Raw genomic sequence first — 26617 nt, 5'->3', positions numbered from 1 at the left:
TTTTTTAAATTTTTTTATTGATTATTTAAAGCATTACATAGCTCATGATATATCATCTTTCATACATTTGACTCAAATTGTGTTTTGAACTCCCATTTTCACCCCAAATACAGATTGCAGAATCACATCTGTTACATATTCACATTTTTACATAATGCCATATTAGTGACTGTTGTATTCTGCTACCTTTCCTATCCCCTACTATCCCCCCTCCCCTCCCCTCCCCTCCTATCTTCCCTCTCTACCTCCCCTGCTGTTGTTCAATTCTCTCCCTTTTTTCCCCTCCCCCTTGCCCCTCTTGACCTCTTATAATTTTATGTATCATTGAAGATCTCCTACCATTTCCATATGCTTTCCCTTCTCTCTCCGTTTCTCTCCCCCCATTCGTCTTTGTTTACTGTAGTCTTTTCCTCATGCTCTTCCTTCCTGTTCTGTCCTTGGTTGCTCTCTTTATATCAAAGCAGACATTTGGCATTTGTTTTTTAGGGCTTGGCTAGCTTCGCTTAGCATAATCTGCTCTAATGCCATCCATTTCCCTGCAAATTCTATGATTTTGTCATTTCTTAGTGCTGCATAATACTCCATTGTGTATAGATGCCACATTTTTTTATCCATTCATCTATTGAGGGGCATCTAGGTTGGTTCCACAGTCTAGCTATTGTGAATTGTGCCGCTATAATCATTGATGTGGCTGTATCCCTATAGTGCGCTCTTTTAAGGTCCTCAGGGAATAGTCCGAGAAGTGCGATAGCTGGGTCAAATGGTGGATCCATTCCCAGCTTTCCCAGGAATCTCCATACTGCTTTCCAAATTGGCCTCACCATTTTGCAGCCCCACCAGCAGTGTACAAGTGTACCCTTTTCCCCACATCCCTGCCAACACTTATTGTTGTTTGACTTCATAATGGCTGCCAATCTTACTGGAGTGAGATGGTATCTTAGGGTGGTTTTGATTTGCATTTCTCTGATTGCTAGAGATGGTGAGCATTTTTTCATGTACTTGTTGATTGATTGTATGTCCTCCTCTGAGAAGTGTCTGTTCAGGTCCTTGGCCCATTTGTTGATTGGGTTATTTGTTATCTTATTGTTTAATTTTTTAAGTTCTTTGTACATTCTGGATATTAGGGCTCTATCTGAGGCAGCTCTTAACCATCTCTGCAAACTGCTTAAAAACACAGATGTTTCTTCACACTGCACAGTTCCATTACTTCAAATGTGGTTCCAGAGAGTATATTACACTATATCTTCACTTATAGGTGCATAAAATTCAGAGCTTCCCAGATTTTACAATAATTTCTTGACAGGGCAACTTTTCCTTACTCCAGTTTAGAAACAAAACAAACTCATAAATTCAACAGATACATAAAGACACAAAACCCCTTTTCTTCCTTCTCTCTCCTCCTCCTTCTCTCTTTTGTCTTCCCCACGCATATACAATCTTTCTTCTTTTGACTTTTTTATTTTACGTTTTTATTTCCCATTAGAGGGGGCTGGGGCATGACCTAGTGGTAGAGACTTGTCTAGCACATGAGAAGCCCTGGGTTAGACCCCCAGCACTGCAAGCAAAACAACAAAAAACCTTGGAAAAAAGGTCAGAGACTTGGGGATTTCCTGTCTACAGCTCTGCTCTGTGCTTAAGGATATGCGCAAAAACAAAACAAAAAAAACCCTTCCTATTTCAAAGGAAAGTTATGACCATCATCACTACAGTAAGATCAGATGCTTTCCTCCCTACTTGTTCTTAATTGGTAGTTACTATTTTAAAAAGTCACAAGTTAGAAGAAGAAGATACATTTGACTAGGTACTAGGAGAGACTTAAACACACTTCAAGTAAGAGCTGTATTTTTTTCCCCAGATGCCTGTGAAACTTTGCACAACTCCAGGAAAAACAGCATACTGCTTTCATACTCTATTACACAAGCAGTTATGAGTGGAAGCAAAGATGGATGAAAGCTGAGGGGTTAGAAAGAGATGTGAACAGGAAATACACAGTTTTAAAGTTTAATGAGACTTTGGAGAACATCTGATTTTGCCCATGTGTAAACTCAAGGAGGCAAACTGATTTGTAGGAGTCATATACAAGTAATTAGCTAAGGTCAATAGATGGAACTCACTATTTAGTCGAAACACCAAGTACCAAGTCCTGATGGAATCCGGAAGTTAACAAGAAAATGTTGAGCCAACTTCTCTGGCTTTCTGACCCCACGTTTTACATATTTATCATCTCTATGCCTGAGATGGGGCCAGGCACAGTGGCACATGCATGTAACCCCAGTAACTTGGGAGGCTCAGAAAGAAGGATCAGAAGTTCAAATCCAGCCTCAGCAACTTAGTAAGATTCTGTCTCAGAATAAAATAAAAACTAAAAAATAATGCAGTTCAGTATAAAGCACCCCTGAGTTTAATGCTCACCAAAAAAAAAAAAAAAAAAAACAAAAACAAAACCTTGGCTGAGTTCCTAACTCTTGTTAAGAAAGATGAAAAACTTTTCTGGAGTGGAACAAGGATATTTCTCAGAAATGCAATCCACAGTACAAAGTTCAATGTCAAAGAATCACATGTGGCATATGTAGAAGGGTCACATGCATTATTTCTGATCACATTAGATGGATTAGAAAATCTGGTATTTCAAAAGGGGGAAAAACACTACTAGAATAATAAGAACCAGTAAAAAAAGAATAAACTATACAGATCAGGAAAAAAAATATATATATATATACATGTATGTGTACATACATAAACATACATGTGTATATAAACACAATGGTACATATGTTTATATGTGTACATATGTTTATATATGACATATACACAAATAAATGTGTATATAAGTATATATGTACATGTATAAACATAGGCACACATAAATTGTTTACATATATGAACATATATGTACATGTATGAATATATGTAATCATGTGTGTCTATATAAACATGTATGTGTATATAAAAACATGAATAAACAAATATATGTGGGTATATCTGTGCACATATATTCCATGATAATGTATAATTGATAATACAGTAGGCCCAATACCAATACAATAAGTCCCAAAATGAAAATATCCTTCCACAAATTCAGAACTCCATGGCTTGGGTATCATCTTTAAAATATCAATGTAGAAGTAGAACATACTGTAATCCCTATAATCCCAGCTACTTGGAAGGCTGGGGCAGGAAGATTGCAAGATTGTGATCAGCCTGGGAAATTTAGTGAGATCTTTCTCAAAATAAAATAAAAATGGCTGGGGTTGTAGCTCCATGATAAACCACTTGTGCCTAGCATGAGCAAGACCCTGGATTCAATCCCCAGTATCGCAGACATACAGAGTCAAATTAAGTGTCTAAATATCAGCTTCAAATCCATTGCTCAGCCTGAAGGCCTGAGGGCCCTTAGGCCCTTATATACATTGTGTAAGAGCCCTCCAAATAGGAGAAATCAACATATAAAAGCAGAAGACAATATTTAAATGATATATTTATATTTACCTCATAAAGAATCTTCATTATGCTCAGTTTAACAAAGAAATTTTAGTAACAGAAAGATATTCACATTCCAGGGTTCCTATAAAGCCAGGGCTGTTAAAGTAGGTGATTTAAAACTTTCAGGAAAACTGAATTATGGGAAGGCCAAATGCCTTTTAAAAAGTATATTAGGAGGCATTATGAAAATAAGGAATAGGTTAAAAATCTGAGTTCCAAGAATGACAACATCCTTGTATGGATAGAGAAAAGCACTGAAGCAGTACAATTGTATTCCTATGCTAAAGTACCTAAGAGAAAGAAAGGAAGGAAGGAAGGAAGGAAGGAAGGAAGGAAGGAAGGAAGGCAGGAAGGAAAGAAAGAACAAAAGAAAACAAAATCCATAAGGGCCCAAATCATAACATTTTAAAAAAATGCATTTTGCTGAGATGTTCCATATTGAAATGAGTGGTTTTAAGCCAGTGGTTCCAGAGGCCAGAGGGCAAATGGTAGGCAATCACTTATTCAAATTCAGGGACTGATTGCAGAAGCCAAAAGAAAAAAGAAAAGTGGATCAGTCAGTTCCTCAAAGGCAAACGCAAGTGGCTGGTGGCTGGGAGAAGCTTCAATCCACACTCCTGATGGTGACCATGTAAGGAGGTCACTATGTGAACTACATCATTTCATTTTTAGTCTTGTGCAAGTGAGTTTTGCTTTTTCAGTTTTTTCTTTTGTTTTCTTTTTAGGATCTAACACAGCACTGCCCAAGAGAAATATAATGTATGTCAAAGTTTATGTCTTCTGATAACCAATTTAAAAAGTACAAAGAGAATGGTGAAATTAATTTTAATAATATTTTATATAACTCAATATATACAGCCTAAATTCTATAGTTTCAGCAAGAAATCGACATGAAACTTTTAGTGGGATATTTGGCATTCTTATTTTCACATTAAATTTTTACCATATACTTTTAGTTCATCTCAATTCTGACATTACATATTTATTGGAAATACTTGACATCTATTTAGACTGCATGAAATTTACAATTGAAAAAATAAATTCACAAACCCAACTTATCCCAAAGCTAGTTAAACATTTTCCAATATCTAAACTGAGTATCATTTTAAATTGAAATTTATTACAGTGAATAAAAGTAAAAATTCAGTTCCTAGGTAGTAGTTCTAGCCATATTGCCAGTGTTCAGCTGACATCTGTGGCTAATGATTGCAAGAGTGGACAGCAGAGAACCAACATATCCTTTGTCCCAAGAATAACTTCTCATTCTGACTCCCCATGGGATGCAAAAGTCAGGCAATAAAACTGAAGTCATCCCACAGAGAGATAAGTGTAATAACTTCTTCATTATCTAAATCCTTTATGGAATTTGGCTTATAGAATATGAAAATAGAAGAAATGTTTAAAAAAAAATAGATTTAGGAGCTGGGATGTAGCTCAGTGGTAAAGCACTTGCCTCCTATTCACAAGGCCCTGGGTTCAGTCCCCAGTACCACAAAATAAAACAAACAAGCAAAAATAAAACAAAAACTGGGATTTGAAAGGGGTCTTTAACTGGGAATTAGAAAGTACTTGGGAAAGGAAAAGGAAGAACATATTTTGCATTTCTGTCCTAGTTAATCCCTAGGAGGGAGATACTTTTCTAAAATCTCCATTTTCCTATAAAAAAACAAAGATCCAGAGAAGTTAGGTACAGTTAGTGGAGTGTACAGAATTTGAGCCTTAAAAATCACCTAAACTCTTAGGTGACATTTATGGATCTGAGCACAAAACAATTCTCAGACATTCAGGTAAGTAATTATTATTTATTCCCTGGTGGAACTTAGGGAAAAGAGCCAGGACAAAGTACACACCGATAAAAGTGTTCATCTGTACAGCTATCCATTTAAACCTCTCATTGAAAGTGCCATAATCTCTATTCTTCATAAACCCTGGTGACTCAACATTCTTCTCATTGGACAGGGAATCTCTCAGGGTGGAGCCGACTAAGCAGTCACTTTAAAAGCTTCCTTGATGGGTATTGTAATAAATCCTGAGGGTCGGCAACTATTGAGCCAAATCAGACCTCAAACTCCACTTAGCATCAGAATCCTCAGGTGGAGGTGGGGCTGGGACTGTAGCTCAGTGGTAAAGTGCTTGCCTTGAATGTGTGAGGCACTGGGTTTGATCCTCAGCACCACATAAAAATAAACGAAGATACTGTATGTTCATCTACAACTAAATAAATATTAAAAAAAAGAAGAAGAAGAAGCACAGATCAGTGAGCCCTACTTCCAGAATTTCTGATTAGGTGATCTGAGTGGAGTCTAAGAATGTACATTTCTTACAAGTTCCCCAGGGCTGCTGTTGCTGATGGTCTAGGTATCTACTTGGAGAACTAGAAGAAAGATGGATATACTTAACTGATGTAAAAGAACCACCATAAATTCTTAAAGAACTTTTTCATTAGTGCAATTTACCAGGCTTACTCGCGCCGCCAGCCGAAAAGTGCTCAGAAGGTAATTGCTTGAATCTGAAGAAGTGTGCTAAATATCTAAGGTGGTAGCCTTCTCTTCCTTAAGCTTCAAAGCTTAGAAATGCAGATCCAGGCTCAGAGGGCTAATTTTCAGGAAGCCTTGAAGGTAATAAGTCTTAAATTTCAGAGTCCCTTCCAAAGCTTAGCAATATTTGCTTATATAGTGTGTATGGAGGGGGTGTTTGTGTGTTTGTGTATAGCTATAAAAAAACTGCCAAGAGGTTTTTTCTTTTTCTTTTTTTTTCTAAAGGACAGCTGAGGATGTAGCTCAGTGGTAGAGTACTTGTCTAGCATACATGAGGCCCTGCCTGTTCCTGCTACTTCAAATAAAAATAAATAAATAAAATTTAAAAAAAAAAAGGATTCCCATATATTTTTGTATAAAACTTAGACTACACAAAAGTTGGATTTGTGCCAAGCATGGTAGTACATGCCTGTAATCTCAGCAGCTCAGGAGGTTGAGGCAGGAGGATCACAATTTCAAAGCTAGTCTCAGCAACTTAGCAAGGCTCTGAGCAACTTAGTGAGAGCCTGTCTCAAAATCGCAAAATAAAAAATAAAAAGGGTTGAGGATGTGGCTCAGTGATTGAGCACAATGGGTTTCCACCCCTGGTACAAAAAAAAAAAAAAAAAAAATTGGATTTTCCCTTTGAGACCTTTTAACCCTGTTCACATATTCCAGAATTTTTTCTAGGAAGAAAAAACTATTTCAGCTTTTAAACTATCACAAATATGTTTAGAACTTGTTTTGACCACTTAATAACAATGTATGAGGCAGTTTTCTTTAATATATTTCTGCAATATTTTAAATGACTGAGTAATTTATGTACCCCAAACATATTCAACCTTTTTTCCTACTTTAAATACATAAGTGGTTTCTATTTTATATATATTTAAAAGTTACCACCCTGGTGAACATACAAATATTTATGCCCATCTTTATTTCTTTACTCTTCCTCTAAAAAGAAGAGTTCATATATACTACATGCCTTTGTTTTAATTTGCTGAGTTATAATATAGTATATAATTTGTAATTTGAATTCTTCTCCACTTACTTCATATGCATGTTCACAGCTGCTCAATGATTTTTAATCTTAATGATTTTAATGACCATAAAACATTCTTTTCTATACATGTAACATTTGCTTACTCTTCTAATATCTGGTTGCTCCCAATTTTTCATGAATATAAATAACATAAGACAATAAACTCTTCCCTCTTATACATTACTTCCTTAACAGAGCTTTGCCCAAGTATGTCAAGAATTGTTTAATAGTGACCACCCCAACGGTGCCATTGATGAAACACAGGTTTATGGAGGAAAAAAGAAATGTTAGTGTGAACAGGGTTGAAGTATCAAAGCCTCAAAGATACAGAAATCTGTGACTTAGCTGACCATTCTGGAGAATTTCTTCCCCAACTAGAATCTGCCCAGAATCTGTTTTTACAAACTATGGCTAAATAACTCACAAATGTCTAAAAACTTTAATGATAATATTATATTATTATTTAAATGAGGTTTAAAGCAGCTGCCTCATCAAAACCCAGACCCTTAAGCACCATTTTGTTCCTGGAAACCAATGGCATTGTTTTTAATAACAGTCAAGCTCTCTTGGTATCAAGGAGATGCAAATGCCAGATAGTACACCAGATCTACATTTAGGTAATTTTCTGCCCAGAGAACACAGACTAGTTAATTTGCTTATACAAAGTCTAAGTTTATAGCTTGATTCTCCAACAACTTGAGCTAATAAACTGCACATACAAATAATGTCAGTTTGGGTGTAAAAAAAAGTACAACCAGCCCTTTGTGTCCATGTACATCACATCTATAGATTCAATCAATCACATATTGAAAATATTTGAAAAAAAAAAAACATGTCTGTACAGAATACATGCAGCCACTTTTTCTTACTATTATTTCCTAAACAATACAGTATAACAACTACTTAGCATTGACATAATATTAGGTACTATAACCTAGAGGTGATTTAAAGTATGAAACAGAATTATACACACACACACACACACACACAAAAAAAAAAAAAAAAACAGGATTACACATGCTATATGCAAATACTCTGTCATTCTATCTGAGGGACTTGAGCATTCACAGATCTTGGTATCCACAGTGATCCTAGAACCAATCCCCCATGAATACTAACGGATGACTGTACATAGTTGGACTGTAAATAACGAGCCCTTCAATGACACTTGGTAATGTCACAGTACAATTGAACATGGCCAAGAGGATATTCAGACCATCCTAGTGGCAACACCAAAAAAATATCAATGACCTGTTCTTTCAGTCCACAATATTGGTGGACTGGTAAGCCCTGAGCAGAGAAGAGCTACAGGGATAAGGTGGTGATGAAGAGGCAGTATTTTCATTTTATAATCATTCATTCATGCAATATAGTGACTAGTGCCAAGAACTGGACTAGATGCTTCAGGCAGAACAGAAACATTAATCCCATACCAACTACCATGCCCAAGATGCCAGTTGCCACCTCAATCCACTTCAGTTCACCATGGGGGAAGGGCTGGTGTAGCTTTCCAAATACACTCAAGGAGGCAGGAATCTATAGTAACAGACTCCCTTGACTGCTGGACTTGTAAGTCTAAGGCTTACTAAACAATCCACCTTCCAGCTATCCTCCAGGCAGACAATTCCCTAAGACCTGGATCCATTGCCACAAACCACCACCCAGGGAAAACTGTACCCCTTGAAATTTTAACAACCTACATTTAAAAAACTTACATTCCTAAGTCTCAGGTTCCAGATGGCATTGTTAGACTGCCTCTCTTTGTCCCACCTCTCCCTAAAACAGGTCTAACCACTTTGACTTCTGTATACTCCACCCCACTCTTATCTCTGGCACCAAAAGCTTTCAGACTGATAATTCTGGGCCTGGGCTAGCAGGCTTCACTGAAACATGTTTTGGTCAAAGTTTACCCATGATTGGCATCTTTTAGTTGCCACTGGCAAGTAGAATAAGGAATCTGAAATTCAGTTCCAGGCCTTTACTTGGTTGGTTGGCATCATCTTGTCCTAAGCCCTCCAATGTCAAAAGCCTGTGTTTGGGGTACCTGGAACCTGAGTCCCCAAGGACAAATCCTAATTCCTGCTTGACCTCAGTGATGTGCATGAGTGTTAAAGGATGAATTGTATACTCGTGCCACCCACCACCCTGCAAAATATATATATATATATATATATATATATATATATATATATATATATATATATACACTTGTTGAAGTCTTTTCCCCCAGTACCTCAAAATGCAACCTTAGTTAGGAATAGAGTCAGTGCAGATGTAATTAGTTAACAATAAATCAGTATGACTGATGTCCCTTATAAAAAAGGAAATCGCTATGTGAAGATGCAGGCAGGGAGAGGGCTGAGACTCCTATAAGCCAAGGAATCTCAAAGGCTACAGGGAAACTATCTGAAGCTAGAGATGGAACAGATTCTCCCTCAAGGCTCACAGGGAGAAACAACTGGCAGACACCAGTGTCTTCAAAGCCCTCTCCCCCAGCACTATGAGACAATGAATTTCTGTGGTTGAAGCTGCTCAGTTGTGGTACTTTGTTACAGTAGCACTAGCAAAGTAGCATAATGAATTACTATGTTATAGTTTTCTCATCTGGAAAATGGGGCTAAAGAATAATTCTTCTCTAATAAGGAGGAATAACCAAATTAATTAATAATTGATGTTACAAGGATAATACCTGGCAGGAAAATGCATTTTAGTGTCAAATAACTATTCCCTAAACATTCTCTTAATCAAATAGATTTTCACCATTTTTGGTTTCCTAATCAAGTTGCTGAGTCAGATGCAAGTCAAAAATAAGCCCACGCCAGATCTCTCAGGAGATGAGGGGCGCTTACCCTTGGCTGGCACAGCCATTGCAGGGTGTGGCTACACAATTTAGAGACCTTCCTTTGTGTATCAACAGGAATCTAGGCTCCCTCCCTGATCTTCAACCCCACACCCACTCAAATCCCATCCCTTCCTTCCCTGGAGCAACCACCGCCCTAGCCTTGGACCTAGGCCTGACCCCTTTCTCGGGTTACATTCTCTCAAAACCCCCAATAATTCTACTGCCAAAATACAATCATCTCAAAACTTCATTCTTCAGTTTTACTCACCCTACCCCACCCTGGGCTTTTAATACTCTGCAGAGAAGTCCATCCCTCCTAGGAACTCTACTTCCTATTACTTGTCCATACACCTTCCTCTTTGCTGTTCCCCTCCTCAAGACTGGTTTCCTCTAGTAATTGCCATCTACTCAGCAGAGAGCACCCAACCCCAAGCTCCCCTCTTCCATGAGTTTCCCCTAAACTACTCTGTTGTTGACTATCCACACACCAGGGCTGATTTGAATGGTGTGAGCCGTACACTGCTACGACTGTTTAATGAACATTGGTCACATTATCTCAACTGGACAGTAAACTCTTTGAGACCATTCATTCATCACACAAAACAGAGGACTGACCAACACCAGGCACTGCAACAGGCCTTGGCTACTGTGATGTACTGAGGACTTCCTGTGGGCCAGATTTTATACTCATCCTCATGATGCTTTAAGGGAGCTACTGAATTACAGATGAGAAAACTGAACATCAGGAAGATTATGTATTACCTGACATCACATGGTATAGAGGGTAAAACTAGAACAAGATAGAAAACAGAGCTGAGAAGTCATACAAAGGGTGAGCTGCAAACAGTATGAATAATCAGATCCCAAAGAATGAAGGCACCATCAATGTGGAAGTATGGCAATAAGTTCAGATAAAATACAAGCACTTAAATGTGTATTTCTCATATTTTCTCACATACATATACCTAGTTACTCAATGCTTATTCCCAACTTATATCAAAATTAAATAAGCATCCTACTAAGTTTGTAGATGACGCAACATGATTATGATGAGAACTAGAATTTAAAATGACGAAAAAACTATAGAAATAGGTTTAGCTAACAAAATCGAGTTTAACAAACATAAAGTAAAATTTAAGAGGGATAAAAACAGTGTCTTGTATTTGGGTTCAAATGTTTAAAACATTGCACACATAAATGTAGAGAAACATAGGGCTATACCTGGGGAAAAAAAATAGCAGTAAATTCCATAAGAGGAAGAGGACAACATGACTATCTGTATTAATAAAGGTACAGATCTGGGAAGTAGTCACCCCACTATTTTTAATATTATTTTGGAACAATTCTAAAGTTCTGCTTAGTTAAAACTCGGAGTTCCACAATTCAAGAGTCAAACCATCTACATGTTCAAATGAAATCAATGTAATTATGGACCTTTAGATCTCACAGTTTCATAAATCACATAGTGACTGAGAGCAAGGACTCAGTGCAGCCTAAAGCTACCTCCATCATTCCCTAACTTTTCAATGGAGGTGTAAGATCAGATGCGGATAGTTCCTATCTGTGAAAGCAACCTCAAAATTACAACTGTAAAGTGGTAACTTGAAACAGACCCTTGTTAAACCCTTATCAGATCAGGTCACCCAGTATATTACTAGACTTAAAAAGGAAAAGCCTGACTGATTGCCTAATGTCACCAGCTGATAACACCCAGGAGCAGTTTCCATTCCTAACATGGAAAAAGCATTTAACCTCACCTAAAACAGCATGCTGCAATAGGTTTCTGCCAATATAACAATGGGTATTGAACAAGTAGCAACCAATAGTCACTTCTGGGTGAAAGTAGGAAGTCATGCTTTTGGTGCACCTTTAATACTCAAGTCTCAAATGATTCTCTGTGGCTATTTCCTATGACCGAGTCAATTTTCTCCAGTATCTATTCTCTGTTGCCCTTGGAGGTTTGGTTGGTTTCAAGGATACCAGCTAGAGAAAATGTTCCCCCATCTCCCTTGCAATTAGGCAGAAGCATGTGACTAAGCTCCAATCAGTTCTATGTGGGTGATAATCTGTGCCCCTTGGGTGCACATCCTTTGAAAAGGAAAATGCTTGTGGTTTACTCTTTCTCTTTGAATCTTGACCAGGCAACATGAGCAGCCTAGCCCAACAGAATTATCATGCAAGACTTACATCATTTCAGTTTTTGTAACATTTTTAAAAATTAATAAAAGAAGTGAAATGAATTTTACTAGGTTTATTAATCTGGCGCGTCCAGGATTAGCATTTTAATGTGTGATTATTATAAATTTGCAGATCACATTATAAGCCATTTTATATTCTTTTGTTGCGGGGTATGAAGTGTTTGAAATCTGGTGTGTATTTTATGCTTATAGCACATCTCAATCTGTACTAGCCACATTTCAGATGCTCAAGACCCACATGTGGCAAGTGCCTTCTACATGGCACAGTGTAGCCCTAGAGGGAGCAGAAGGACATCAACCGTAGGACTTGGATCCCTCGAGGAATCTATGGAATAAAACTACCTTGCTGGCCCTTACATTGCTTAAAACTCTTCATTCAGAAGAAAGCAACTTCTATCTTGTTTACATCACTGTATTTCTGGGTATTTTGTTATAAATGCTTATCTTGTTACTAATCAATGCAGCCATTGGGATCTCACAGAAAGACCTGGTAGTTTCTCAGGTATGAAAAAAATCTTCAAAAAATGGAGAGCTACATGGCCAGGCATGGTGGTGCACACCTGCAATCCCACCAGCTCGGGAGGCTGAGGCAAGAGGATCACAAGTTCAAAGCCAGACTCAGCAACTTAGCAAGACCCTGTCTCAAAATAAAAACTAAAAGGGGACAGAGGGCTGGTTATGAGGCTCAGTCAGTGGTTAAGTGCCTTTGAGATTCAATCTCTGGTACAAAAAAAAAAACCCCAAAACCAAAAAACAAACAGATTCATGAGTTTGCACTGATTCTCATAAAAACAAAAAAAACAAAACAAAACAGAAAAACCTCTGAAAACATAGATCGTCTGATAATTGCCCAAAAAACACCCTCAGCAATAGGAAATACACTTCAAAATAAACACAGCCAAGGAGAGCATGTAGTTCCTTAGACTTTTTCTTGTTCTTCTCTCATAGTATAAACCTCTATATCTCTCAGCAAACCAGCCTACTGGGCAGTCTAGAAAAAAGCAGAGAGCTAGAGCCCATCAGACCATTCGGCCTCTGAAGAAAATGAAAAACAAAATCCTTTTCAGGAAGTATTTCCCCCAAAAAGTGAAAGTGTTTCCATTTAGGCAATGGAAACTAATAATTAAATAATCAAGTTGATCAGAGCATACTTTCTTTTACTAAGGGGAGGCAGAGGGCTAGCATCATAGCTCAGTGGTAAAGCACTTGCCTAGCAATGTACGAAAGCCCTGGACTGGGTCCCCAGCACCAATAAAATAAAATAAAAGGAGGTAGGGACTTAAGAAAAAGCAAATCCAAGGCTACCCATTAACATCATTTTTTTAGACATACTGGGCTCTTAGACCTTTAAGTGAAAATAACCACTGTTACACAGCAAAGATCTCTAGATAGAAACTCAATCAAAAATCTCCACAAAACGATTCAGAGGCAATTCCTATTTTACTCACAAGGAGAAGTTACATAAAGAATTTCTCAAATAAAATACATGTAGATCAAAAATAACCTTCATTCAAAATGACTAGGCAATTAATTCATAATATAGAGATAAGAGATAATGACACAGATGACTCATTGTGTACACTATCAGATTTCCCTAAGTTTAGGGGCCAGGATCTGGGGTTTCATAATGGTCTGTAGCAGAAACAGTATCATGCTTAACCAAGAAGTATGGTGGGGTAACTGGATTGAATCTGTAACCCACATAGCCAGACACTGGACTCCATCTAGACACAGAGGTGTCACTGGCTCCAGTAGAAGTAACACCTGCTCTTTTTCCCCTTCAGAACTGAAGACTGAAACGCATGTGGCTCTTAGAAAACAAACAACCCCACATTGTTCCCTGTCCTCTCCTGCCACTGGTGAGCTTTGCTGCCACAGACAGGCCTGGGCAATACAAAAATCATCATATATATCCTACTTAATTTTAGGGAAATAGAGCAGAATTTACTCTCTGAGGTTTGACATTTCAGAATTTACGAATGCCCATTCCCTGTGTGAGCAGGCGTCTACAGCAATTAACAATGCAAGCTCCCGTGTCGAGAAATATCAAGGTCCCAATGTCTCTGCCATTTGCGAAACATGTGACGTTAGCCAACTAAGTCATCTTCCTTTGAACTTTTCTTCCCCTGTAAAAAACTATCACAATAGTGGTCTTTACTGGATAGCGTTTGGTGCACAGCATATGATAAAAAGCATGCGAAGGGCTTGGCACAGTGCCTGCCACTTAGCATTCCATATATATAAGAACTCTTCTCTTTATTACTATCGTAGGAGGTCAGCCATCGCCATCAATACGTGTTCATTCTTGTTATCAATGTTATGTATTAGGTAGAGGCACCCACTGGAAAAGTGTGATGCTTCCACCTCACTCTCTCAGACGCTGAAAATAGTCCCCACAATGAAGGAGCTAAGGTCTATGAGTGGGGTGCTCAGCGGAGCTCAGCATGGGGAGGATGGGCCTTTGGAGAAACTGCTCTAGGATGGAAAAGGCACGGAAGTGGATGTAAAAGACAGGTTGATGACTCCTACCCTCAACTCATCTGCTCAAGTCCTAACACAGCTCACTCAGTATGTGACCTTATTTTGCTTAAAAGTATTTTTTTTTTTTTACAACAAACCCTACATTTTCAAGTTAAAAGGAGGTCACTGGAGTGGGCACTAATCCAACATGACTGCTGTCCTCATAAAAAGGGGGAACTTGGACTCAGACATGCACACAGGGAGAATGTCATGTGAAAATAAAGACTGGGGTCTCCCAAAGATCACCAGCAAACCACCAGGATGCAGAAGAAGGTCAGGGAGAGATTCTCCCTCACAATCTCACAAGGAACCCACCTTGCCAAAACCCAGATCATAGCTCCAGCTTCAGAAATGAGATTACAATAAATCTCTGTTGCTTAGGCCACCCAGTTTGTGACACCATGTTGTGGCAGCGCCAGCCAGCTAATACAAGGTGAAATCAGTCAGCATTCAGGTCCTCCATTTAAAAAGGGCTGAAGGACCTGGAAAATATGCTGCATGACCTGAACCTGACTGAATCTCTCTCCAGAACTTTACTGGAGTCTCCTGCCTCCACCTAATGGGGTCATCATTGATAGATTTTAATATTACGTCTAACACAATGCATTTGGCTAAGGTTCCTCTGTCTACAGAGAGACTTGGATTTGAAATACTCCCATATTTTTTGTGTGGGAGAGAGGGAGGCTCAGGCATGTGTAAAAACATATTATAAATGACTAAAAAAACTCCCTTGAAAAAATACCTTGGCAGAGATGTGGGTTGTCAACCTTCATGAGAGCTGTTATCTCAACAGGCAACAAATTCAAACCCTTGACTGAGCAGGAAGTGTCTGGTTCCTCAAGATTCATAGGGTGTGTGCATTCCCTTGGCCAAAGCTGCAATAGTTAGCAGCTGCTACGTAAAGGTACACCATCAATTTAATCCTTTGTGGAGCCAGTCATGTTGAACTGGCTGCTTTTTTTTTTTTTTAAATGGGATGTCTGCTGTTTCCCTATTATAATGGAAAACATAATTGGGAACAAATCTTTCAAAAAATTAAACACACACCCACAATGTAAACTGTGAAACACTCCATCACATTAGAGTGGCATTTCCCAAGATTTGTCACAAAGATCTTTCAATTCCATTTCCTAACCTTCAACCTCCACCCATTTCACTCAAGGCACTAAAAATTGGCATTTGCAAAGAAATTCCAGAAGCCTGACCATTTTAATAGCAGAGGGAAATCCCAACCTTTTTGGCCTCACTTCTCACGATGACAGTTCATTTTTCCATGTGAAACCACATTCTAGTTGCTGCAAATATTTAAAGAGGTAAAGAAGCCACTTTCAAACTAAAAGATAAAAGATATAAAATAATGGCAGTCATAAAAGATATGAATAATGATGTGTGTTTGCTTTATAAGCATAAAAGTCAGTCTATTCACTTTTAAAACCAGACAGAAAACTTTACAGTTTTCTTACTGAAATACTCGGAGCCATGCTACAGAACTCACTTGGCCTCCTGAAAGCTTGCTATTTTGCAATGCCAAGAACAACTTCTGACACTGGGTCTACTCACTGTGCTAAGCCTTTCCCCCTCTTCTGACCATCCTTCTCCATCCTATCCATCCATGAGGCCTGGGTAAAGCCCCACCTCCATAAATTTAGGTTTGCAGCCTTGGCAAACCTAAATTCCTCCCAATTCTCCATACACAGATTCACTCCCCTGAAAATCAAAAGCATTTATCACCTGGCTTCACAATCTAACTAGTTGTACCATCTTGAAGGTCCCTTTAGTATTTATCTTTTATTGGTATTTTGGCTTAGTTATTTCCTGCATGTGTTTTTCCTTCTCCTAAGTTTACCAGCTCCTTAAAGGCAAGAGCTATACCTTGAACTTCTCTCTTTGTATGAAACCCAAGTGTGAGGATTCTCAAAACACAGTGATAAATTCAAACTTTAAAATGTCATCCACCACAGAAACTCCTAAAATCTTTTAGATTCTGTGACTTATCTGTGGGGTCCCCAATATATTTAGGAATCAAAACAAACAGACGATGACTTGTCTAATCCCAGCCTGTAGAATCAGGCTCAGTCCCCTATTAACTCACATAAACCTTCCCTGGATGTAAACCAAAGTGTTCCAGAAAGACATTCTGATTAAATCTACCTGGACAATGATCCTGAAATAGCAGTGACCTGAAGGACATCCACAGAGTGCTCCTTTGGGCCACTCTTGTCCATTTTTTTTTTTCACTCTAGGATTTTGTTCTCAATGGCCACAAACTGATCTGGCTGCAGACCTCCCAGACACAGACTGGCTGAAACATGATCATGGCAGTGGGTCACCTGTCATCTATTTATGTAAGCGTGAACCTGATCTGCTATCCTCATCTGCCCACCCCCAGTAATACAAAGAACTTTTTCTTTCCCTTTCTTTCTCAAACAAAGACAAACAGGAAAGTTGGGTGGCTCATGATTTTGGAGACTTAAAAGAGACCACTCCACTTGCTTCGTGTAAAGAAGATTATAGAGTTTGGCTCGGTTAACTAAATGTAATCATTTGTAAACTTGTTTTTCTTGCAACAAGTAATACACATCTCTATGTGTGTGTACATAAACCAAAAACCTCAGCCTGAAAAGAAAGCAAAGTGAGCTTCCCTCACTCATTCTCTCCTCACCCTCAGTTTCCCTCCTTAGAGAAAGTAATTCTTACCAGATTATTCTGCCCTCTGGATCCTATGAACCTTTTAATCTTGTTTGCGTTTTCATCAGGAGAAAAGAATAAGTATTTTCCAGGCACCTCCTGAGCACCAGGCCCTGAGATGTGTGCTCCCCATCCATTAGTGCATTTAACATTCACCATAATTAAGAATTATTAAAAATAATTAATAGTTCACCTTGAGAGGCTGATGCTGGGATTTCCTCCAATTTCAGGTGAGCAACCCAAGGTTAGAAGAATATGAGACTCTGCCAAGGCTGCAAACTTAAATTCAAATTCTAAGTCACTTTGTCTAGCTGCTACCTAGATAGTTCTGTTTCATAAAACAGAATCTCCATCCCTAACTTCTTTTCCCAGGAAACATGGGCCAAGGGATCCAAAGATCTTGGCACAAAAACTGGTTCTACAACTTAGAGCTCTAAGAACAGGGACAAATGACTGCACCTCCCCAGGCCTCAGTGTCTCCATCTGCAAAATGAGCTTAATAATAAAACCTACCACACAAAACTTACGGCAAGAATAAGTTAATTTCATGTAAAGAACCTGGACTGGCACCTGATATTATAGTAACTACTCCATCATGGCTAGCTGTTTATCATTGTTATTATCATATGGCTGGTTAACAAATGGAGATTTGGAATGGTTTCCTTTCCTTGTTAATTTTTATTTTTATTTAGTCCATTTAGCTATGCAGTGGCGTAGCTTGGAGAAACAATTTGGGATGTATTTGGGAAGCCATGTGGATTTGTCTGGCTCCATTAGACCAATTTTCTTTGCTCTCCTCCCCCAGGGTTGCTCTTCGAACATTTCCTCTCTTAGCATTCACTGCCAAAATCATGGCCTTCTCTGCTGCCAAATCCCAGAAGCTTTCACTAGTGTTATTGCTATGATTTTTTTTTAAATCATGGAACTATTTCAGTTTTTATTTAAAAACTAGATTCCAGCAACACCCTCCCTAATGCCACAAGCTTGAAAAATTTTTAAACTGAAAGTTTATGTGCCTATCATTTCCCCCTACCCATGTTCATATATCATGGAACTGTAATCCAACAAAACTTTGCTAAAATAATCTCCACTTATATAAATGGAAGCTACCCAAATTCTTTTTGCAATGGAAAAAGACACTTACTAACCTGATCATACAATGGACAAACTCATATCTGCTGAACTGGGCAATGTTGTCCACTTAATTGCTTTTCCCTTCTTAATTGAAAGCCAAAGTAGATATGCAGGCTTGGTATCCTATGGCCAGCAGATTATCAAGTCAAAGGAGGTTTCAGATCATCAGATCTAAGGAAGTCAGACTACTGAGACTCTCCCTGTGGTCAATGGCTAGCTACACAGCTTTGGCCAAGTCATTTCCCATTTCCTGAGTTTCAGTTAATTTACCTTAAGAACGAGAAGATAAGATCAACTTTTTCCTAAGAGTTGATCTAGCTCCTTCTTTAAGTGAGACAATATTTTGCCATCACCCCCAAAGCATCCTATCTGGTCTGGGCCATATCAGAGCAGAGCAGTAAGTTCCATATCACTAACACAGCCTTGGCAGATAAGCTTTAGCCAAAAGTAGGTATGCATGTGACATGCTAGTTGTAAAAAACACAGCCTCTACTTATTGCAAAAATGCAGTTGTGCCAAGCTTTCAAAATAGAATTCATGGCAAAGCAATAAAATCCAGGTTCACTTTAATTACCTAATTTTAAATACTATCTGGGCATGCATATTTCAAGGGTGATATATCTGGGCTTCCCTCTAATACCCTTCCATGAATTCCTCCCATTCAACAATCCTGCTGGAAGCATCTGGAATGCAGTTAGCATAAGACAGAAATCCCAGTGGGGTTTATAAGGCAACCTTTTGTTGAAATGTCATTGTGTATAAACCTTCTGTTGTGTTATTTTTCTCCATTTTCTCCTATGGGAGACTTTGTTTCATAATTCTGACATCACAACTGGTTCCTCCAATCTAAAGTATTTTATGATGTATAACAAATGAATAAGAAGCCCAGGAATTCAGGGGGAGTGAAGGTAAGGGCAGCAATGCATTTTGTTGTTTTAAGACAAAAGCCTTGACAAAGTTAAACAACTTAAGGTCAAAGATGATACATGCTAATATGTAATTCCTTAACCACCCTCAGAAGAGTTGCTTTTAAAAATGATATTGTGAATCAGGAATTAGGCAACTTTAGAAATGCTAAGGGTTTTTCCTGGTTCTTTAAGATGTTTAGTTCAACTGTTCCTTTCTCTATAAGACCTAGGCCAACTTTTTAAAGTTAATTTTGAAAGCAATACACATAAAGAATAAGGAACGTTAAGCATGCCATTCATAGAAGCCACCCTGAGCTGGGGCCCAAAGTGCTTCTGGTGTCTGTAGTTTATTAACCCAGCACCTTATCAGGGCAGGAGTGGGGGCTGTCTCTGCAGCCCCACGGAACAGAGCCAGAGCAGCCAGACCATGAGTCACAGCGTACTTACATCACTCTTCCTGAACTTCGCTTTCAAACTCTTCATGTTTAGTCCATTCAGCTTTCCAAAGTCCTGGGAGATTTTTCAACACCTAAGCAGAGAATGAATGAATGAATGAATGAATGAACGAACGAACGAACGAACGAACGAATGAAGATTTCCAAATAAACTACACATTTTCTATTCCGATTGGATTACAACGTTGGGCCAAGGGTAGAAGACAGGGTCAGAACTCTGACCATGTCAGAGGATGGTTGGAGTCAACACTGGGAGCAGTAAAGAACACAGGTTATTTCCACAACCTAGACACTTCTGACATTTTTAAAATGACCCAAACTTTATTTTTTTTCTTATTTTAACTGACAAAAACTGTACATACATGAGATATAGGATATGATACTGTGAAATACGTATACACTGTGGAACAGGTAACTTCAGCTAATTAACCTCACATGTATATTATTAACTGGAGTGAAAACACTTGAAAGCTACTTTCTTAGCAAATTGCAACAATGTACACAATACCATGTTACTAACAACAGTCACTATGTTATACAATAATCTCAAACTTATTCCTCTTGACAAACTGAAATGACGTACCCTTTGATTAACATATCCCAATTCCCCTCACCATCCCCTGGTGACCACCATTCCATTTTCTGTTTCTATGAATTATACATTTTTAAATTTCACCTGTTAGTTCCCGCACATTAAAATGGAACAAGTTTAAGTTCCTGCTTAACTATCACTGTAAAAATTGCTCTATGGGTACTGCTATGGTTTGGATGTGGTTTGTCCACTGGGGTTTCAGTGTTGGAAGCTTGATCCTCAGCGTGGTGGTTTGGGAGGTGAGGGAATGAGGTAAGGTCTACTGGGAGATCCTTAGGACACATCTTCAGAAGGGAATGCAGTTCTCCTGGAGTGACTTTTTAAAAACCCGATCCTGATCCTTGCATCTCTGGCTTCCCATCTGGCAAGGGGACCTCTTACTTCCACACACACTCCCACCATAGTTGTGCCATCCACCAGAGCTGAGCTGATGCCAATGCCAAACCCTTGAACCTCCCAAACTGTGAGCTAATAAACCTCTTTGCTTTACAAAGTTACCTAACTGCAGATATTTCATCATAGTAACAAAAAAATGGACTACTACATATATATTCCTTACAAGTAATTCCTCCACACAACCTTCATTTTGCAAGGATACCATCTACTTCCCTTTGAAGAACGACAATAGCAAAAAAATGATAAGGAAAACAGTTCACATTCCAGATGCCATTCACTCCCTATTTATTTTTCCAGAGCTTGCCCCTCCTTCCCCCACCCCCAAGCCCTCTTAAATGCACAGAGCAGTTAGCAAAAAATGCCAGGAAAAACAAAACCTCCCTCATCGAATAACTCATTCCTCAGGGGACCACGCTAAGCAGTGCAAGACTCGCCAGGTCCTTATGGGGCCCAGCAATTTTGAGTTGGTGCTGGAAGAGTCTTAAGCAATTTCTTCATTTAGGGGAAGTCTGTGGTCTTCTGGAAACTAAATGTTCTCTTTTTCAAGCAAGTATATATGTGATTTTTTTTTTCAGTGAAGAAGGTTCCTAGTTTTTATTGGATTCTGCAAGGTCCTTGTCACCCTTCAAAAGTGAAGACCACTCATCTAGCCCAAGATCTTCATTTTCCAGTAGAAAAGCCTCAAAGAAGTCAGGACGCTTGTCTGCAGTCAATCACTGAGCCTGTTTATGATGGGATTCAGGATCAAATCCCAAAGTATGACTGCATGCTTTTCTACTGCTCTGTTTAGCTTTATGACCAAAACCAAAAAGCCAGATCCTAAAAGATGGGTGTATTAGTCAGCTTTGGGTTGCTGTGACCAAAATACCTGGCAAGAACAACGCAGATGAAGAAAGGTTTCTTGGGGGCTCATGGTTTCAGAAGTCTCAGTCCATAGATGACTGGCTCCAATGCTCTGGGCCCAAGGTGAGACAGAATATCATGGCATAAGAGCACTGCTAAGGAAAGGTGCTCACCTCATGGAAGCCAAGAAGCAGAGAGATGGGGGAAGAGTCACAGAGAAGTTGAACCCTTCCAGGGCCCACCTCCAGTGGCCCACCTCCTCCAACCACACCCCAGTGGCCTAGGATTAGCACACAGTTCATCAAACTATGTTACAGCTTTCAAGATCCAATCATTTCATCGATGAATATTCCTGCATTGGGGGAGGTTTTAGGGGACACCTCATATCTGAACCATGACAATGGTAAAATAGGATACATAATTTATCTCCTTTATTAAATCTAGAAATGTGTAAATCATGGAGTCTTTGCATATAGATTTAAAAATAATCAAAGTGCATTTAGGTCAAAACGGCAAGACAATCCATGTGAGAGTTCCTATCACATAGTAAGTACTTAACCAGTGATTCCTTCAAGTTGCACCTGACCAAAAGTGAAAACAAGTGAAATTTAAACAGTGGTATTCCAGTTGCAAACTAAAGAATGGTAGACAAATGTTTAAAAAAAATCTAGTCGTTATTATTTTTTGTAAAGCCTTTCAAGGTCATCTCATGTTTCTCTACATTCTTATCATTCTGGACAAAACTGATTTGAAAAGGTAGAAGGCAGAAAATGCAAGCAACTGAATAGCTGTACTCATCCTTGCCTGTGTCCTTGTTGTTACCTCCCAGAAGTCACCCAGCAACTCTCTGGCTTCTACTGTATTCACTTTCATTATTGCCGCTGCCATTAAGCAGAGCTCTTGGATGAATGGCATGAAAACCCAGTTATCATAAAGCACTTTGATGGCATTCATTTGGAGGCCACAGTTACTGAGACCTCTCCATGGTCCCTTTCAATCTTCCCAGCCTGGAAGAAGTGACAGAATACATGTTGCCTTGGAAACTGTACACACTGTAATTACACGTTTAATTGCCAACCATTTACACTCAGAGAATTCTGGGCTGGTACCTGCAGAGCAAGGGCAAACTCCAAGGCAAACTTAAACAGCTCCCAGTTCATCTGCAGCAGAAGGACCTGGGAACAATTTGCTAATGCAAAACCTTAATCCCTATCCTATAGAAACTGAATCTCAAGAGGCAAGGCCCAGGAATTTCCCTGGATGAATCTTTGTGTACTGAAGTTAGGAAACCTAAAATAGACGTTGATAGAACAGGGAACACACCAGTCAAAGTGGACCTGCTTTATGTACCAAAGTCAAGCTGGTTTTCTTAGGTCAAAACAAATCACCTTTTAGTGAGTAACAACAGAAAAAATGATAATCAGATATTCCCAAACTATCACTGGCCCATGGTTTCTATACCAACTGTTTAAGAAAATGGAAATTGTCCTGCCACCTTCTGGAAATAACCAAGGAAAGAGACCAAATCAGTGTAGTGGGAAGAGGAGAAAGGAGAAGCCATGCTGGGATAACCCACAAAACTATGTTGCCCACCAAGGCAGAACTATCTAAAACATTCCTTCATTAAGAGAGCATGAGGTCTTGGGCAATAGTGGGTAAGATTTTTGTTTGAGGTCATGGGGTTTCATGGGTGTTTTGTTAGGGTTTTTTTTTTAATGTGTTTGTCTTTGGTTTTCTACTTCTTCTTTTTAAGCCTGGCAGTGAGAAGTATGCAAACTCTTATTTGAAGAGGATTAAATAAACAAAGTAGCAAATTCCAAAGGATCCCAGGGGAATGCATTAACTATTAAATGAACGTCTTCCTGGAGCCCAGAGCCTGGGTGTGCTATTGCTGGGTGGTCAGTGGGTGTAACTCCACCATGATAGAGATGGGTGTCTGAGGGAAAGAAGTCCTGAAAGCCTAAAGAGTAGTAACTCTAAAGACAAGAACTGTAGTTGGCGGTAATTGGATTTATTAATATATCACTGCTTTCCTGGGATTCCTACCAGGTTCTAACTCCTGGAAGCCATGGCAGTAGGAAGAAACTGAACAGCTAGCATCTCCTCTTACTAAAAATGACCCAGGAGTAAATGAGGGCCTTGCCTTCCTTGGGTGAGTTGCAATTTTACAGCCCCAAGTCTCAATGCCAAACTCCCAAAGCCCAGACAGGACTGCAGCCTACTTTAAGTAAAGGGTCATTTAAACAGCACAATCAGGCTATATTAATGGCAGTCCTTAGAAAAACCACTTATTAAGGATGCCTATTTCAAAAGGATTGCACAGCAGCCTTATTTGAGTAAGTACAGAAAGAGGATCACACATCCATAGAAAAAGTTATCTGAATTAACTTCTTCCATTTCATGCGGACTAAGACACACCTAACCACTGAGCAAAAGTATTAGTTTAGCAAGTGCTCAGTTCAAAATAATTCACCGAAACATGTCATCCTTCATGGGTCACCAATCATTAGCACAGAAATTATGGAGATCAATGAGGAGGAAGCAAAGATGTGCAGCCCCACTGCATTCATTCTCATTTGGAAGACTGGATGCAACACACGGAGTTTTCTTATTAATTTATTGTTCCCTTAAAAAAATGCAACTCTCAAGCAAAGCTTAATACCTGATAGCTTTATCTGATATAATTGTAGATGGAATTAAAAAAAAAATCTTTGATAATAACCGTGTAAGCTATATCAAGAAAGTTAGGCTTAAGCATTAAAAAATATGGATATAGGATGATGAAATATTTTTAAAAATTTATGGTAATGGTTGTACAACATGGGACCATACTAAAAACCATTCAGTTGTCCTCTTCCAGGAGATGGATGGTATGTGAATAATAGATCCACAAAGCTATTACTTTAAAATGGGGTAACTACCCCATTACCTTTTCTAATTGACAGAATTAGGAATATTCTAAGTTAGAAACCTCTAGATTTATTACAAAAGAATTTCAAAGGAACAAAGCTTAATGTGCAATGCTTCTAAAATGCTGAAAGATGGCCAGGCATGATGGTGTGTTTCTGCAATCCCAGAGTGCCCAGCATGCTGAGGCAGGAGGATCACAAATTCAAAGCCAGTCTCAGCAACTCACTCTAAGCAACTTAGCAGAAACCCCGCCAAAATTAAAATAAATAAATAAATACATAAATAAAGCTGGGGATATGGCTCAGCTGTTAAGTGACCTTGAGTTCAATCCTGTTACCAAAAAAAGGGGGTGTGGCTGCTCCCAGATTTTCTTTAGCTATTTCTCTACCACAAGCCAGCACTGATTTGAAGTAGCTTCAAACTACTCCTACTCCCCACCCCACTCCATCCCACATATGACCAAAGGACTATTTTCTTGGAGTCTCACTCAGGTATCTGGAACCAGAAGTAAAACTCAGCAGTTCATCATTTTCTAATTCCTTGGGTAATTTAGAAATTCAACTCGATAGGGAGCCACTGCTCCAGATTCAGTGATGCTATGCCTATAAGTTACACTTGTAGTCAAAAATAATCCACAAGAATTAAACAAGTAAATCAGATCAATATCTCTGGGCTGCAGGGGCAGCTTGGTGGTAAAGTGCATGCTTAACATGTGTGAGGTCCTGAGATTGATGCCCAACACCCACCCACCCCCCAAAGATTGATATTTCTAAGCACTGGCTATATTTGAATCTTTCAAACTACTATGGAATAGGGGAAACAGTGGCAGGAGGGTTATACTCTAATTCTTCAAAAACAAACTAGTTGGATACCCACGGCCACTAAGAAATATTAGGGAGATGGTGGCTGTACACACATTCTTCCCAAATCACAAGAATACAGTAGCATCTGAGAAACCATACCACAGGATTCAAAGGCAGTGGTTTTAAATAATTATGGCAGAATTAGAGGAGCAAAGTAAATAACAAGGTCCTCTAGCTAATCCTTCCATCATGGGGCAGTGAAATACTTCTACCAAACCCTCAGCAACACCAGAACACTAACACATACCCCAGACGGGATCCAGGAATTTTTCTACCAAGTTAAAAAGTGCTCCAGTCTGAAAATCCACACCACTTACAACAGCGTAGAACAAATATAAGAAGCTAAATGCTTCTCTGCTTGTTAGAATCCACCTCTTCTCCTTCTAGTGCTTATTTTCTCAGACAATAATCTCTGTGCCACAAAGATGGACTTTTAACCAAAAACTGTAGAAACATCCAATTCTCTCAATCTGGCCAAACAAAAATAATCTGTAAAAGCCCTCCCCAGATCAACCATTCCAATAAAGGTGTCCCTAGCGACACAGCACCCCATGCCATCCAAACTCCTGGGGGTTGGAAGCTGCTTTAAGTCTCTGCTTCTCACATGGGGTGGTGTTTATGAGCTGTGTCATTCCTTCCAGACTAAAGAATATAAAGTGGGAAGCAGAGCCCACGGGATATTGCTCCCCCGTGTCTAAGGTACTCTGTCTCCAGCATACTGTTCTTATCTATAAGACTGAAGTTTAAACATATATGCACATTAGGTAATGGGAAGCAGGAGTAGGCTTTGCTGGAAGACACAACTGACCAAGGGATGCATAGAAAGGGGTTTAAAATAAAAAATAAAAAAAAAATCTCATAATTGGGTGTTAAATACTTCAGGAATTTAAAAAGTGAAAATCCTTGAGGGTGGGAAAAATCAGATAAGCCTTTATAATTGGGGCAGAGGTCAAATTGGCCTTCAGTGAAACATGGGATTTGGGCAGGCTGGGGGGGGGGGCATTTTGTCTCTCTCCCAGGACATGGGACTCCCTTCTTAGATCTTCCAGGCACAGGTCAGATACCTGGGCAATCTCTCCAAGCTTCTCTCCTAGGCTGAGTTGATGCCGTGGGAAACTGAACAACTCTCTCCAAAGAAAGATTCTCCCCCAATCTGCTTCCTTTAGATGCTAGATATGAATAAACGGTTCACGGTTTTGAGCAAACTTGAAAATTTACACCAGCAAC

General features: G+C 39.1%; 1 protein-coding gene across 5 annotated transcripts in view; it reads right to left on the bottom strand.

Annotated features, from left to right (window-relative positions):
* The window catches only part of RAI14 (retinoic acid induced 14), a 139649-nt gene that overhangs the window by 92848 nt on the left and 20184 nt on the right, over nt 1-26617 (bottom strand). For all 5 annotated transcript variants that reach the window (XM_081280640.1, XM_081280644.1, XM_081280641.1 and 2 more), the window contains exon 2: nt 19779-19860. Coding sequence is in view for 2 of the 5 variants with exons in the window: in XM_081280642.1 (XP_081136768.1) it covers nt 19779-19814 (36 nt within the window). In the remaining 3 variants the exon portion in view is untranslated. The remainder of the gene's footprint in view (nt 1-19778; nt 19861-26617) is intronic.

Source organism: Spermophilus citellus (assembly GCF_964194105.1).
Source record: "Spermophilus citellus genome assembly, chromosome: 1".
Taxonomy (NCBI): domain Eukaryota; kingdom Metazoa; phylum Chordata; class Mammalia; order Rodentia; family Sciuridae; genus Spermophilus; species Spermophilus citellus.
The sequence above is the reverse complement of the archived record's forward strand: the minus strand, read 5'-3'. Positions and strand labels throughout refer to the sequence as shown.